This window comes from Juglans regia, chromosome 11 (genome assembly GCF_001411555.2).
Source record: "Juglans regia cultivar Chandler chromosome 11, Walnut 2.0, whole genome shotgun sequence".
Lineage (NCBI taxonomy): Eukaryota > Viridiplantae > Streptophyta > Magnoliopsida > Fagales > Juglandaceae > Juglans > Juglans regia.
Window position 1 is genome coordinate 833,522 of NC_049911.1, and position 15,623 is coordinate 849,144.

General features: G+C 37.0%; 1 protein-coding gene across 4 annotated transcripts; it reads left to right on the top strand.

Annotated features, from left to right (window-relative positions):
* The first annotated feature begins 298 nt into the window (after positions 1-298).
* LOC108980581 (cysteine synthase-like) lies at positions 299-6,110 on the top strand. 4 transcript variants are annotated; one of them, XM_018951542.2, is made up of 11 exons: positions 301-552; positions 1,348-1,404; positions 1,492-1,610; positions 1,726-1,783; positions 2,232-2,495; positions 2,574-2,711; positions 2,804-2,855; positions 3,288-3,367; positions 4,188-4,247; positions 4,944-5,024; positions 5,786-6,021. In XM_018951542.2, exons 2-11 carry the CDS (start codon positions 1,366-1,368, stop codon positions 5,873-5,875), a joined length of 981 nt encoding a protein of 326 aa, XP_018807087.1. In that variant the 5' UTR covers positions 301-552; positions 1,348-1,365; the 3' UTR covers positions 5,876-6,021. The 4 variants fall into 4 exon arrangements, with proteins under 4 accessions (XP_035538631.1, XP_018807087.1, XP_035538632.1 ...); XM_035682737.1 differs by having other exon boundaries at positions 303-552; positions 1,492-1,601; positions 5,786-6,110; XM_035682738.1 differs by lacking the exon at positions 2,232-2,495 and having other exon boundaries at positions 299-552.
* Positions 6,111-15,623: the final 9,513 nt, after the last annotated feature.

Genomic DNA, 15,623 nt, shown 5'->3' on the forward strand with positions numbered 1-15,623 from the left:
AGGAAAGGAAAAAGGAAAAAGGAAAGAGAAGGGCAGAAAAATGCTATTCCTACATAAGTTTTTCACCGAAAACTTCTACCGAAATTGTATTTTAATTTTTTTTTATTTTTTTATTTTTACTTAGTGATTAAAGAATGTTTTTAAATGAATTTATGATTTTTTTATATTTTTTTAAAAATATTTAAAGTGTTTAAAAAAATGATTGAAACAAAAACAAAAAATAAAATAAAATAACTTTTGCCTTTCGGTAGAAGTTTTCGGTGGAAAACTTCTGTAGGAATAGCAGTGCTCAAAAATTAAAGAAGGCAACCTGGACGTCACGTCAAATGGGAAGAGAGAACGGGATCCCACAGCGGGATCCCTAGCATTTTCCATTTGAAAAACTCTCGGTTCGATCTGTGGGAAGTTCGAGGAGGCAAAATGAACAAGTCAGAGTCAAATGCTGAGCAGCGTGAGCTGAAAACAAAATTGAAGGGTTGAATTGTTCACTCGAAGTCGCATTTCACTTTCTCAATCACATTAAGCATTGTAGGAGAACAAGCTCACCCAAAGGTTTTCCTCTGCTTCGTGAAAAATCCAAATTTGATTTATTTTTTTTATTTAATGGTGGCTCCCGTGGTTTTATTTGATTGTAATCTTATTGGGCTGCTGGCGATTCCTTCGATATAAATCTTCAGTCTTGGATTGATCAGTTTGTCTTTCGGGCAGTTGATAGTGAGCTGTATTGTATATTTGAGGCTTTGGCTTTGGCTTTGGTTTTTCTCCCCCTTACTCCTCGACAATATGAGTTACGAGGCTGCTTTTTCCCTATTGTTTAATACCGTGTTACATCTTTTCGGCTGTTGCTCTGTTTTTATTTGTTGGTTGTTGAATATCGACGATGTATATTGGGATTTGGGTTTGGTTTGCTTTTTCTTCAAGTTCTGCATTATTGGAATCTTTCCGAAATTGAGTTCTTTGACTTATCTCGGTTATCACTCCCATCTGTGCTCTATTTATATTGGTGTACACTGGCTCGTGATAGAAAGTCATATTACACTTTTGAGGTTCTGGTGATTCTTTCGCTAAGTTCTGCACCATTACTCATTGATAAGCAAGCTTATTGCATTCCCGAACAAAACGGCACATAACTGGACTGTTTTCAGGACTAGATGGAGATTTCTGAAGAGTATCTGTTGGTTGGTTAAAATTTCTTTGCTATGATTATGTTTTGTGCTCTGTCTATTTTAGTTTGTCTTTATTTTGTTAAAATATGCCCTTGACATCTCAGTAATTTTTTCAAGACCATAACTTTGTATCTTGAAAGTTTTTCTGACTCTTTTACATTTTTCTTTAATTAATTTGCAGTTTCGTTCAAAAGGCAACATGGAGGACAAGTGTGTAATAAAAAAGGATGTTACTGAAGTATTACCTTTTCATAGAACTATTTTTTCTTTCACTTTGCTTATTCTCAAATTCAATCTTGCTAATGTTATTATTTCTCTTGTGCAGTTGATTGGAAATACCCCAATGGTATATCTCAACCATATTGTAGATGGCTGTGTAGCTCGTATCGCCGCCAAACTTGAGTTGATGGAACCCTGTTCTAGTGTTAAAGATAGGCATATAATGTTATTTTTTTTGTATTGATTGTGTTTTGCATAATACTAGAGTGATCTAGCAACTAAAGGATTCATTCGAGAATATCTAGTTGATATTAACTCATTTGTGTATTTTGGCTTGTAGGATTGCTTATAGCATGATTAAAGATGCAGAGGATAAGGGTCTGATTACTCCGGGAAAGGTTAGTATTGAAAACCCCCCATATCTGGAGTGTTTTTAGACTGATCATATGGATTTCACTTTGTGACCGCCTTGTTCCAGAAAAAAACTGAATCCCAATCCATCTCCCTCCTCAAATTTCTTTACAAGGGCAGCAATGTGGCTTTTTCCTGCCATGCAAGTTCCACTAATTATCCCATATACAATCTGATTACACTTGTGCTTACGTGAACCCTCTACTATGACTCAACAAGTTAGAAGTTAGACCATGAGTATTTTTCAGGGATATGTTTGATAGTTTGGTGATGCTCATATTGGAGTAAATTTTTTTTCCTATCTTTCATTTTTCTTTAACCAAAACATATTTGACTGTATGAGGATATAATCATTTTGCTACATATGTTGACCTTATTATGCAACAGTGGGATTAACATACTATGATTGTTGATATGTTTGGATGATGGCAAAAGACTGTCCTCATTGAGGCTACTAGTGGTAACACTGGCATTGCGTTGGCATTCATCGCCGCAGTCAGGGGTTACAAACTTATACTAGCCATGCCGGCTTCAATGAGTCTTGAGAGAAGAATTGTGCCCCTAGCTTTTGGGGCAGAGTTGTACCTTACAGATCCTGCCAAGGGTGTTTATGGGATTTTTGAGAAGGCCAATGAGCTGCTCAATAAAATACCCAATAGTTATCTGCTTCATCAATTTGAAAATCCTGCTAACCCAAAGGTACTTTTTTGCTAGATATCTTGTCATGTGGATAGCTTGTTGAAACCCTTAATCGATGGTTCTGTCAATCTTTTTTAGATCCATTATGAAACCACTGGCCCGGAGATATGGAGGGATTCGGGAGGGACAGTTGATGCCCTGGTTGCAGGGATAGGGACTGGGGGTACGGTAGCGGGTGCAGGGAGTTTCCTCAAGGAGAAAAACACCGAGATCAAGGTTCTCTTGTGTATGTGTATGTGAGGGGAAGAGAGATAGCTCATGTCCCTATTTGGTGTGACTCTGATATGCTTCTTTTGTTTATGTGATAGGTTTATGGGGTAGAACCAGTTGAAAGCGCAGTCTTGAATGGAGGAAAGCCTGGTCAGTAAAGCTTGTTCTACTTGGGTGTTTCTGATGTATACTTTGATAGTGCCATTTTGCTAATTAACAAAGCTTGTTTTACTTATCAAAAGAAAACAAAATTGTAATTCATGCTTTTGTAAATCAGATCCATTTAAGTACAAATTCTAGTAAAGTCAGAATTTACCTGTGCTTTGAAAATAATTTGACAATTTCTCTGGTATGTTTCAATATAAATCAGTTTTAATATGAGATTCTTTTCCTTTAATGGAGATAGAAGTCGCCCATGCTTGGACAGTCAAATATGCAGCCAAATTTGGATTGCATAGATGTTACCTTAATTGTCTAATTATGTGTTATATTTAGTTCTATATAGATGGCTGCTTTCATCTTCTTTCACTTCTAAAATTAAGTTCTCTAACTATATATATTACATGCATGCACACCTTATAGGCAAGCATCTGATCCAAGGAATTGGTGCTGGTATTATGCCTATTGTTCTGGACGTCAACCTGCTTGATGAAGTTATTCAAGTGAGTCTGGAAATTATTTTATTGGCCTTCACTTCGATTCTCCTGTGAACAAATTTTCTTGTGAGATGGTTATACTTGTCACTTCTTGAGTGGAAAATCCAGTATAAGTATGGCCAGACTGCATCATAATAAGGGGATATACAAATGTTCATTACAGTTTGGTTTAATTGTCTATTATGCACTTGTTTGTTTTAACATTAGATTTGTTTTAACATTAAATATTGGGGAAGTTCAATTCATTTTGTACTTAGTCCAAGGGATATCATCTGGATTTAAGTCGGTTTGAGGGGCTTGCATTGTTCTTATTTCTTTATGTAAGAAAGATCACAGTTCTTTCTTGCTTGTTTCTGGTACATTTTAAATCTGAATAAACATCCAAACATGCTCGGTTCAGGTTCAGAAAAGTCTTTGTGAGGCCTTGTTTATCTTTGCTATTGTTGTTTTTGTTATTGTTGTTTTCTCACTGCCAAATTCATTATTTGCATTTTTGGTATTCATAATTTCATTTGGGTGTGTTTTTATCTGAATCTTGAAGATAATAGGATGTTCTATTTTCTTGGACAAAATGCCATGCTAGGCGTGGACAAAAGTTGCAAATCCTTGTGATAGTTACTGATGATGTGTGCTGTGTACTTTTTCTTGAATGGAGACCTTTTTTAATAATATTTTCAGGTGTAGTTTTTTCTTTGTGAATCTTGTTGGAGCATAGTGACAAGTGCGTAGTACTGTTTGCGTACAATATTTCTTATCTCTTTTAGCTACAAATTCAGGCAGGGATTTCCTTTCAATGGCTCATGATGTTTTTGGTAACTTTTTTCAGGTATCAAGTGAGGAAGCGATCGAAACTGCCAAGTTACTTGCCTTGAAAGAAGGTTTGCTGGTAAGTTAATTGTTTTCATTATTACTCACCTGGGTGGTCTCAATAGGCGATCGGGAAGGCCCATACCCAGGCTACTGACCATCATATTTGCATACTGAACAAAATCGAGCATAATAGTCGATGGAATTGCATTTAGCACTTGATACAACCGTATTCTTATGATTGCATCCGGTGACAGTTCATAATAATAAATTTTAATTAATTGAAGTTGGAAATTGTTTTGATTGCTTCAATTTTCAAAATATCCAACCCATTGAAATTGGGGATCATAGCCTTTATATTGTTGGAGCTTTTGACTTTTAAAAGAACATATGAAGCACGTAGGTTTGTTGCATTTATCCATTGATGGGCATATTCATTCATTTTAAAAAGATCACATGGAAAGCTTAGCAATTTTAATTGGCAAAAATGGATAATGCTTTGCTGAAATTCAAGTACATCTAGATTTGGGAATGTGAGATTTTGTAGTAAGCTGAAAGATCTTAGTAATTAATCAAAAATAAGAAAAAGAAGAAAACTCCTATTTTTAGGATTGAATTGTTGATCCAACGATAAAGAACCTTTGTATGGTCTCGTCAGAGGCTATGAAATGCAGGCCCTCACTGTTAGAAACTCCTATTTTATGTGATGTCATTTGGTGCAGATTCTTATAATACTCAACTTCTGTGCTTAATGTGGGGGGCATGTTTTCTGCAGGTGGGGATTTCATCTGGTGCTGCTGCGGCTGCTGCAATAAAGTTGGCAAGGAGGCCAGAAAATGCAGGAAAACTCTTTGTCGTAAGTCTAATTGCCTAGTCCAAATTGCCATAGAACCTCTGCTGCTCTATTTTGTCTGTATTATGATAGTGTTCCGAGGCTGATTTAATTCAGACTTCGTAACAGCACCCCTCCGAAGATCTTTCAGACATGACTTGGACTCCATATGGATTGAACATTTAGGATTCATAAATTCTCTTGTTACATCCTCAAGCTTACTGGCATATAACTGATGCAATAAGATAATGTGATGAGTTCTGATGAATGGTTCATTGGGTCATGTTTGATATGGCCTTGTGTGCCGGATTGACTGATAAATGGATCTCTAGCTCAAAGTTGTCTCTTCATGGAATGAAGTTCCATTTTTGTGATGAATATCTGAATGAAATACAAGAAAAAACTACGGATTCCAAAGCTTCAAGTCCAATATGAAATATAACCAGAATAATCTCTAACCAAATTCAGAAGAATTTGGCCGACTGACTCCTAATAATATACTTCAGTGGTGTTCCTAGGAGTAGCATAAATAGTCAGACTTCTTTAGCCAACTTGGTTTTGTACTGATTTCCTGCCCATGGTCATGGTGTGGTGCACTTAATTCTGATTGAATGTGCATGGAGTAAGGTCCAGCATGAGTGTGGACTCTAGAAAAAGCTGTATGTCATCTGTTTGCCAGTGCCATGTCTAGACAAATGTTATGTTGAGTTCACTAAAGGCTTAGAATTTTACTTGTCTGCACGTGCTGATTCCAATCCCATTAATCCATTTTGTTTGCAATGCAGGTGGTTTTTCCCAGCTGTGGAGAGCGTTATCTGTCTTCTGTGCTCTTTGATTCCATTAGGCAGAAGGCAGAAAATATGACTTTTGACTGAGGTGTTCATGAATATCACAAACTGCCCATGTCCTTTGTGCATCTTCTAGACGACATAAATAATGAGAGATGTAGATTGTTTGCAGTATTTGCAGAACCTTTTAACTATAACTATTAAAGAGAGAGTTTGTGGTTGTTTGATACTCATCCTTTAACTAATTTCGTTTGTATGTTATTTTTGTATAGTTACTAAAAAAAAAAAATTTATGTTAGATTTCTTAAAGAGTTTTTTTTTATTGAAAACCATGAAAAGTTGTCTCGAAAATTAGATTTGATTTGTTGGGGGAATATTCAGTATTTTGATCTCATCTTCATCGACCTCCTTTGCTGTCATTATATGCACAGAAATTACTGACGTGAGAATCTAATTTTTATAATGCATTTGTATCTGATTTCATAACATGAAACACACATATGTATCAGCCATTCAAGCAGTAACCTAAAATATTTATGACGAGTTATTTATAATAAAAATGACTATTTGTAATGTTAATATATTTATTTTAATAAAAAATAACTTAACACAAATAAACAGTTTTAATGCATTATATCTCCATTCAGACAGTAACCATTTGTATTTGATAGACTTTTCAAATAGGCTTTCCAATTTGGTCGAAAGCCAAATTATCCAGTGGGCTGCCATCTGCACCCTTTAATGTGTAATATCTTGTACCGATATTTGACACTTCATCACCAGTTTAGGTGAAATACACTATGTTTCAGATAATATTTAATTTAATAATGAAGGAAATGTATTTTTGAAATCTATCTTTTCTTTTCTTTTTTAATATTTTTTTGAAAAGAAATATTATATCTTTTTTTTTGAACAGGAAGAAATATTATATCTTACAAAGGAAGATGTGTGGAACTGTGGAGATGGAACAGAATTTGGGATGTTGGGTTATTATATCTGAGAAGCAAGAAATAATGGCCGTGCATTTAAGATAAGAAATGAAAGGGGAGTAAACAAAACGCGTGCTGACAAAATAACTCAAACATCTCAAACGTTATATCTTCCAAATGCAACAAAAAAAAAAAAAAAAAAAATAATAATAATAATTAAAATATTTCGATAAATTCCCAGAATCCGTGTCGTTCGGTTGTTTAGATAAGATTTTGTGGTTGAAAGGAAGTGGGAGTGAGTGTTACTTGCTAGAAAAGACAGATTAATTTTACTCTATAAACTCAAATTATATGAATTTTGTAAGAAATATGTTATTTATTGCCCATTTAATTATTATTCTTATATTAACTTTTAACATGGTATTCATTAATTAAAAATTAGAATTTGCTACGTACAAGCGGTTTGACGCATTAAACTAGATACCAACACTCACATATTAAAAAATTAATAAAAAAATACCTTACATTTAATATTGGTATGCAATTTGGTACACGAAATCGCTTGCAATAAGATTTTTCTTTAAAAATTTATTTGTTATTTTTCATTTATTCACTTGTAATTTGACCATACATGGGAGATGATGAATAGAAACTTTTCTTTGCATTTTGCATTCAAGATCGAATCTTCAATATTATGTCAGGGAAAACTCTATTCATAGTCCGGTTCTTCCCATCACACGCCACACGAAAATCCACCTGGCAAACCGGTTCGCTTCTTCCTCCGGTCTAATTCGAAATCCCTCTCTCGCCCCACTCCCTCTCTCGCCCCACTCTCTCGCCCCACTCCCTTTCTCGCCCCACTCCCTCTCTCGCCTCTCGCTTCCTAAATCAACTCACCCTCTCTGAATCAACTTCTTCTTCTCTCAATTTTCTCCCTCCCTGAATTAATCAGACCACCACAAACTCGACCCTTCAGAAATCCCTCTCTCAAGACCTTAACTACCACTACCCATGAAGGCAACTCGATGAAGCTGGACTCCCAAAGCCGCGACGACGGACTGAGCTCGACCCCCAGAAAAATCACATATCTTGACCCCGAATGTCTGTGTGAGTTAAAATAAAAACATTAAGAAAGACGAAAATGGCTCAAACATTATAAAACAGGGAGAAAAAAAAAAAAAAAACCAAAACCAGATTTTACGTTGAATGTGGAGCTGCAGACTCGTCGATGCAAGCTGTTGGCGGTGGGTCTGTCGTGCTACGTTCTCGTCGGCAGTTTCAGACGGTGTCGAAGATGAAATGGTCGCTGTCGGAGGAAGAACAGGCTAGGCGCTGCTGGCGGGAGGGAGAACAGAGGAAGAGGAAGAACGTGGGCGTGCGGGGGTGGGGAGGGAAAATAGATTCGAAACTGGGTATAATTTTAGGTTTTAACTAAACGCAACGTTTAACATATAAAAAAAAAAATGCCAGATCAGGATTCGTGTGCCGTATGAGGGAAATGGGTAGTTGTATAGAACGACTCTTATGTCAGGTCATATAAATACAAACAGTGGGTTATGCCCCGCCATGTGGGTGCGGAGCCCCGCTGTTCATCTCTTTTGAAAATTTAAAAAATATTTATATTTAAAAAATATTTAAATGTTAAAATTAGATGAGATAAAATTAAATGGTTTCAAATGTTTGTGAAAGCTATCTCCTTTATTCTTTTCAGCTTCGTTCATTATCAAGTCCCAGTGAAATTCTACGAAACTTTTTAAGGGCTTGTGAGGTCAGAACCGAACCGTGAAGCTGAGTGTAATTGGTCTTTCATGTCTGCAAAAGCTCATAACCCATGACGCCGTTGCTTCATCAGCTCTCAAAGAGATACTTTCAACACCTAAAAATGTAAGTAACTAAGAATATTTCACATTGAAGATGGTTATTTCTGCTTTGAGAAAAACAGGATCTAGCATATACTCTGCCATTTTGTCTTGCGGGATGGCCTATACGATTGCATGCTTTATAATCTTACAATTTGTCGTTATTTGCAATATTGATTGATGTAAACAGCAACTTGTTTCATATTGAAGCTGCAATTCATAATCATTTCAATGACAAATTTAGATAGCTATCGCCAACCTATGGCCCGAAGTGGGGACTGGGGAGATTCCTCACCAACCTGTGTCTCAGAACAAAACAAAAAAAAAAAAAAAGACACAATATTCTGTTTTGGTTGTATTAATGAGTTTGGTGCTTGAAAGTTTATCTTCATGATTCATAAAATAGAAAAAGACGAGTACAAAATAAAAAGAAAACATATTCTATTGTTAGAGAGCATCAAGTAAGGAATGATAGCTTAATATGAATTCCATACAGAAAAATATCATGAGGATGAGGGTTTCTTTAGTAATACTAGACTTAAGGGTGGGTAATGTTAGGGGTGGTAATATGTGACACGATCCGTTAATTTAATACAAACACGATACGATAAAAGTGGGTTATAGTTTAGCTTTAACAGATTCGGGTCAAAACAGGTTGACCCGTTAAGACAAGATTGCTTAACGAGTCACCTGTTAAGAAAATTAAATTTACCTTTATACCTTTAGACCTAAAGGGAAAGGAAGACGCTTCACTTCCTTCTTCATGTTTTAAATTTGTTTAGATCTATGTTTTTAATTTTTTATTATATTTGGGATTGTAACATTAATATATTTACATTGTATGTTTTGTTTATTATATTTGAGATGTAATTTTAATAATGAATATTATTACAAATTATGTGGATCATATTTGTTTGGATTTTAATTTTAGACATGTAGTTAGTTTTTTTATTTTTTTATAGATATTATTTATATTTAAATATTTATATAAAATCAATCAAGTCGAACGGGTCGTGTCGTATTATGTCTGTTCAACCCATTAACGTAAACGGGTTGAAACGGAACGGGTCGTGTCGTGTCGTGTCAACCCGTTATCTTACTGTGTCGTGTTCGGGTTATGAATTTTAACACGAAATCCTTAACGGGTCGTGTTCGTGTTGACCCATTAAGTGTAATGTACATATCTTGACACGACACGAACATGACCCATTAAGACGATTTGACACCCCTTGGTAATGTTTTTCTAGGATTAGATTATAGTATGATTCATGATGTGGAGACAAGGCCCTGAAGAAAGCCTTCCTAATGGTGTATAGCATAATGCATCTGCAAGAGGCTTTAGTGGTGGATCTTCATCGTTTGATCTTTTTATTAGGTCCTTGTGCTGCAGGATGGCAGCTTGTTCCTTTGAAGGAGTATTTTTTTATGAGTAAAAATAAAGTTTTATTGATATAAGAGGCATCGCCCAAGTCATCGGTAGTATACAACGAACGTGCCTAATTACATCTAAGCACCAATAAGAGATACATGCAAATCATGAATATTGTCCGTATTATAAGTAATGGCCGAAGCCCAAAAGAGTAAAGTATTGTAAAAAAATCGCTTCAACCCATCTAAAGAATGCTCTATGTCTTCAAAGCACCTTTTGTTTCTCTCCGGCCACAAGCACCACATAATGCAATGAGATATCATTCTCCACACTACAATGATGTGGGCATTTCCCCTAATTCCTGTCTAGCAGCTCATAATATCCTTAACTCTTCCAGGCATAACCCATGCCACCCCGTTCCGATTAAAGATCTCATTCCATAAACACCAGGCCACCTCATAATGTAACAAAAGATTATCTATTGATTATCCATCTCTCTTGCACATTTTTTTTTTAAAAGAGATGAAGGTTATCTATCCATGAGTGATTCCCTCTCAATTTTATTAATAAAACCATCACTTATAGCGGAGGAATACCGTTGTAACAATAACATCACGATCCAAGATCAAGACCCACCCCTCAAAAACTAGCGTCTATTGTAGGGGAAACCCCAACTATCCAAACGTAAAAGCCCTCTAAGCCTTCCCATACCAAAATCATCCCCAAAAAAATCCAGAGACTCGCCACTAGCACCAAGTTTAGCAAAAAAATCAGCAACCATATTAACCTCTCTAAACACGAATTTAAACTGAACACTAAGCTCTCTAACCATACATTGGGCTTCCTCCCAAAAATCCCACAAATACCAATAATTACACGCACCCGAAACAAACCAACCCACAACAACACTAGAATCCGACTCTACCACAAAATTCCTCAACCCAAGTTGCTTACACATTCGAAGGCCATCAATTACAGCTCGACATTCCGTAATAGTATTTGTGGCTTGCCCATAGCAATGAGCAAACCCACCCAACACATTTGACAACGACACTTCTGTTTACAAGAGCTAGCCCATTTGACAAAGACAATAGGGCCCATGGGCCACTTCATAGCTTACTTTTATAAATATTTTTCTATAGTCTGTCTTTTGCTATTTAGTTGGACTGCTAGTTGTAGCTGGTAATGGGCTTGAGCCCTTAAGAGGAATTTTCTGTTCATTGTTGTTTGTTGTTTGGGCCCAGTAAGGGTCTTTAGGTTTAAGTAATGAGCCTAGGGCTCTCATTTGTTTTCAATCAGAAAGTAATAGAACTTTTCTTCATCTTCTTATTCTTCCTTCTAAATTCTTTGGAGGTCTTCTCACCCTTGGAGTGGGATATTTCATTTTTATTCACTATCAATCTATTGAGTTTGTTACAGTGGTCGGACGGAGGTCAATGACGGCAGCTTCCGTGCGTGGTGTCGGAGCTCCTAGCGTAAAAGATGATTTTGGTGCAGTTAGAGGGAGAGGGAAACGAAGAAGATAAAGCGGATGAGAGATTGGCTTGGGCTTATCGGAAAGAGAGGAATGCCATGCACAAAGGATCTAGGTTGCTAAACTGTCGTGGGGTTGATGGGAGGTAATGGCTGGAGATTTCTGTGGCAACCCGAGAACTCCAATGTCCTGTGGTGGTCATGGTGGTGTTCGAGCCTCTCGGTTTGAGCAAGTTCTGACGTACCACATGTAGATAGGGATGGAGAGTCCTACGAAGGAGATGGCGGCAACTTCTGGCAATTCTTGGTGTGGGGTCTCAACAGTTGGTGTATGGTGGCGGTATGTGTGGTGTAACATGGCGTTGCATGGTGTACGTAATGTTTGTTGGAGGGGCTTCACGGAGCAGAGCTATTGGCTAATTCTTTCATGCAGTGGCAGTGGTAGTGAATTGTGGTGGTTGCATGGTGCTCGGCATCTCACTGAGTGGTGTTCGTGCAGCTTTTCGTGGCATGGACCTGCTCTGTTCCGTGAGTGTAAAACAGAGTCATGCTCTTTTGTTTGTTTCGTGCGACGATGGTTTTTGTTTTGGCCTGATGAGGTTGACAGCACTACTGGTAGGTGCGATGCAGATCGACTTCAACGTGGGGTTTTGGTTTGATTCGAGAAGAAATATAAAGAGAGCTTCAAAGCGTTCAATGCCGTTGGTTACAAACTGATAAACGTGCATATCCATGAAGAGGAAGAATGTGATGCGGGTTTATTCCACTACGTTCATTCTACTAATGGATAATAAAATAATTATAGCACTAATAATAATAATAATAATAATAACCTAAATTAAATTTACACATGTTACTAATAGAATTTGATAAAATTCATAATAGTAATGTATGTTAAAATAAAATATTTTTGATAATATTTTAAAATTTAAATAAATAAATAATATATTGTCTAATTCAGGCTCAACATGACACAAACCTAAATAAATAATAGTCATCAACATTCGAAAACATTGGCTCATTAAACCTAATTTAGGCCCAATAAGATTATCTATATTCCAACTTGACATCGTGTTTCACACACTTTTGGATCAGACTTCAACAACTCAAGTTTTCACAACTATCCCTACAGAGAGAAGAATGTAATGCGGCTTTGAGAGGGAGGCCTAAGGGTCAGGGAGTCTCTGATGCCAAAGTCAGTAAGTGTTCTTGGAGTGTAGTAAGTAAGTAATAAAGTCTAGGGATCAGAAAGAGTTTTCTCGTACCTGAGATCATCTATTTAGACTACAAGTTTGAAGCAGATCGTGCCTTCTTTCAGGAAGCTCGAGTTTCCCGTACTATTCACTTTGTCAGAGTCTTTAAATGCGGTACGGCTTCCGTGTCGGCTTCATCATTGTGGAGTGTGACTTGATTTGTAGTGTTATTAATGTGGGGTGGCTGCTCGAGCCTCAATCTAGCTTATGTGAGCAGCTGATGCTCTGACGCCGATGAATCGAAGGTCCTCCGGATTTCCAGTGTACCTTGTGCATATTCCGTTCTCGAGGGAGGCCGTTGTTGTGTCAGGTTGAGTTGTCTTGTCGATCAGACGACACCTCTCCTTAGTTGTCAGTTAGCTTATTGTTGGGGTAACAAAAACCCCATAGGGCTGTGTTTACGGGCCGAGGTCTAGTGGGCCTTTCCTGAGGAAAATTTTTTTCTTACAGTTACCTCGCCAATTCTTTGCAAACAAGTCTAAGAGGAATTTTTTTTATCTTCTTTGTCTTAGACCCGATTAAGTTCTCGGCCCGCCTAGCCGCATGCTGAGCGACCGTCTGTATCTCGTTCGTATGGTAGCACAACGTTAGCCATGTTTCCGCATTTAATGGCACCCTTTGGGCTTCTTTGCAGTCATTAATGTGTAGGTCATTCCAAAGGATACGCTTTACAGTAATTGAGTTAATCGAGGGATCCTAGTGTGTTAGAAGGCCTCTCAAAACCACCACCTTGGTTCATATTAGAACCATTCTGCCCATTTGTAATTGTGGCAAGAGTGGCACCAGTGGAGAAATCAGAGCTAATGGGCTCCTGCGAGGTCAGGCAGAAAGGCTTCTTCCCCGACTTCTTAATTAAGAAATTAGACCTTGTTTTCTGCTCAGACAGACTTCAACTCTTTCTTAGAGCGTTCAAATTCAACCCTTAACCTCTCAAATTTCTTCCTTGCCAACTCTTGAATGGAACGAGCCTTTTAACATATAGTTGTGTCATAAAACTAACAAACAGAACAAGATAGTGAAACAACAGTGTCAAAGAGTTAGGAAGGGCCAAATGTTTTATACCTGTCTATAGTAGATGGAGTTCGGTGCATTGTATTGCATGGCATTTGAACATACTAAGAAAATGTCACACTGCATTCAAGAAACAAGCTTTACATAAAATATTTTTTTTAAGTAACTTTTTACACATAAATCTATAATAAAGCATTCTTTTACAAATAGAATGGAAGAAAATAAGATTAGCAATACTTAAAAGTGTTTATTCAAGGGCAACTACAATTATAACAGACGAATGAAGTAACAAGTTTAACTTAACAAAAGCAGCCATGCAGAGAACACCAAATCATTCTCTTTCTTTTGATTGCATTTTTCTTTTTAACAATAACCAAGAATTTTATTGAAGAACTCAAAGCTATAGCTCAACGACACAGCATTTGTACAAGATAAACACCTAATCGGACTCTCTTTTGGTTGCAAATAGCAAGAAATATATTCTAAAAAAACATACAGGCATTCAACCCGGATGCCTATGATCCGAATATGGAATAAAACTCGCTGGAATTAAATTATTCTCCTAAAAGGATGCAATACTAAATTTTCATCAGATATATTTCATTAGAGCGTTCCCCATAGTAAAAGAAAAAAAAAATCAAACAAAATAAAGATGACCTGCAGAAACAGAAAACCAGTGGCCCATATGGTTCTGTTTTTTGAGAATGTTTTTCAATTTTCAGAGCCACAAAAACAAAATAAGAAGGTGCCAAAAAAACATATCCTACAAGTCTGACATTATGATGGGGGCTATGCGATGGTCCTCAGATCACATATCTTAATTCAACTAAAGCATAACCTTACAAGCCTGTCATTTGATGTGTGCCATATGAATGAGATAGAGCAGACTTAGAATTGTGTGCAGCCTACACTGCTCAATATGGATGGAGCCATGTGAATCAACATGATCCCCAATGGCAGCGAGGGTGAGGATATGACCACAAAAATGGAGAATTTTTGCAGACTGCTACATAATTACATAGAATATCTTTACCAAAACAGAGAACTCCTTTTCCATTTTTCCCATTATATTCTATAAGAGGATATGAACCACGTCTGTATTATAAGAAGACTAGTCTTCCCAAGCTTAAGGCCCAGATTCAAAACTTTGAAATGATTTTCCTCTTCTCTACTATCCCTCTCTCTGATACAAACACAAATAACCATAAAATGCACGCGAACTGTTTATAAATGTTTTCACCATGTAATTAACCAAAAAGAGAAGATTCTTTTCTGTTAACTTTCTATTTGGCTAATTTCTTTTTATAAAAAAAAGTTTTTTTAGTATGCAGCCAGCCCCATTGGTAGGACCCCATGTTTTGTGACTCATGGTCAAGCCACTAGCCATGTCATGACAAGGCTGGACAGCTCCATAGCAGTCCCATGGGCATGTCAGCCATATGCCAACAGCTATGCTAGCTATGCTAGCCATGCCAGCCATACCCATGCCATGGGCCAGCCTAGCCCACCCATGAGCTCATGCATGCCATGGGTCAACTTGGCCCATGCCAACCATGTTATTTATTATTATTAATTTTTATTTTCCAAGGGACCTATTAGGGGTTTCCAAGTTGTAATACTTATAAATAGGACTCTTAGGCTTTGCATTTACATCTTTTTGCAAATTCTCTAGTGGGTAGACTATTTTGTTCTTAAGATCACCATTCGGTGCTAAGGCATTTGGGCTCTTTGGGGTGCAATACGTGAATCCCCTAAGAGATGATCACACATTGCAATTCGTGAATAGATGTGGTTCAGGCTATGTTTGGGTGCCATACATTCCTCAACACTTTCCAAGTATTCTCGTACTTTTGAAAATACTTCACATACCAAACAACTTAAAAATACTCTCAATGGGACCCACAAACCCACTTCAATCTCTACTCATAACTATTCACAAAC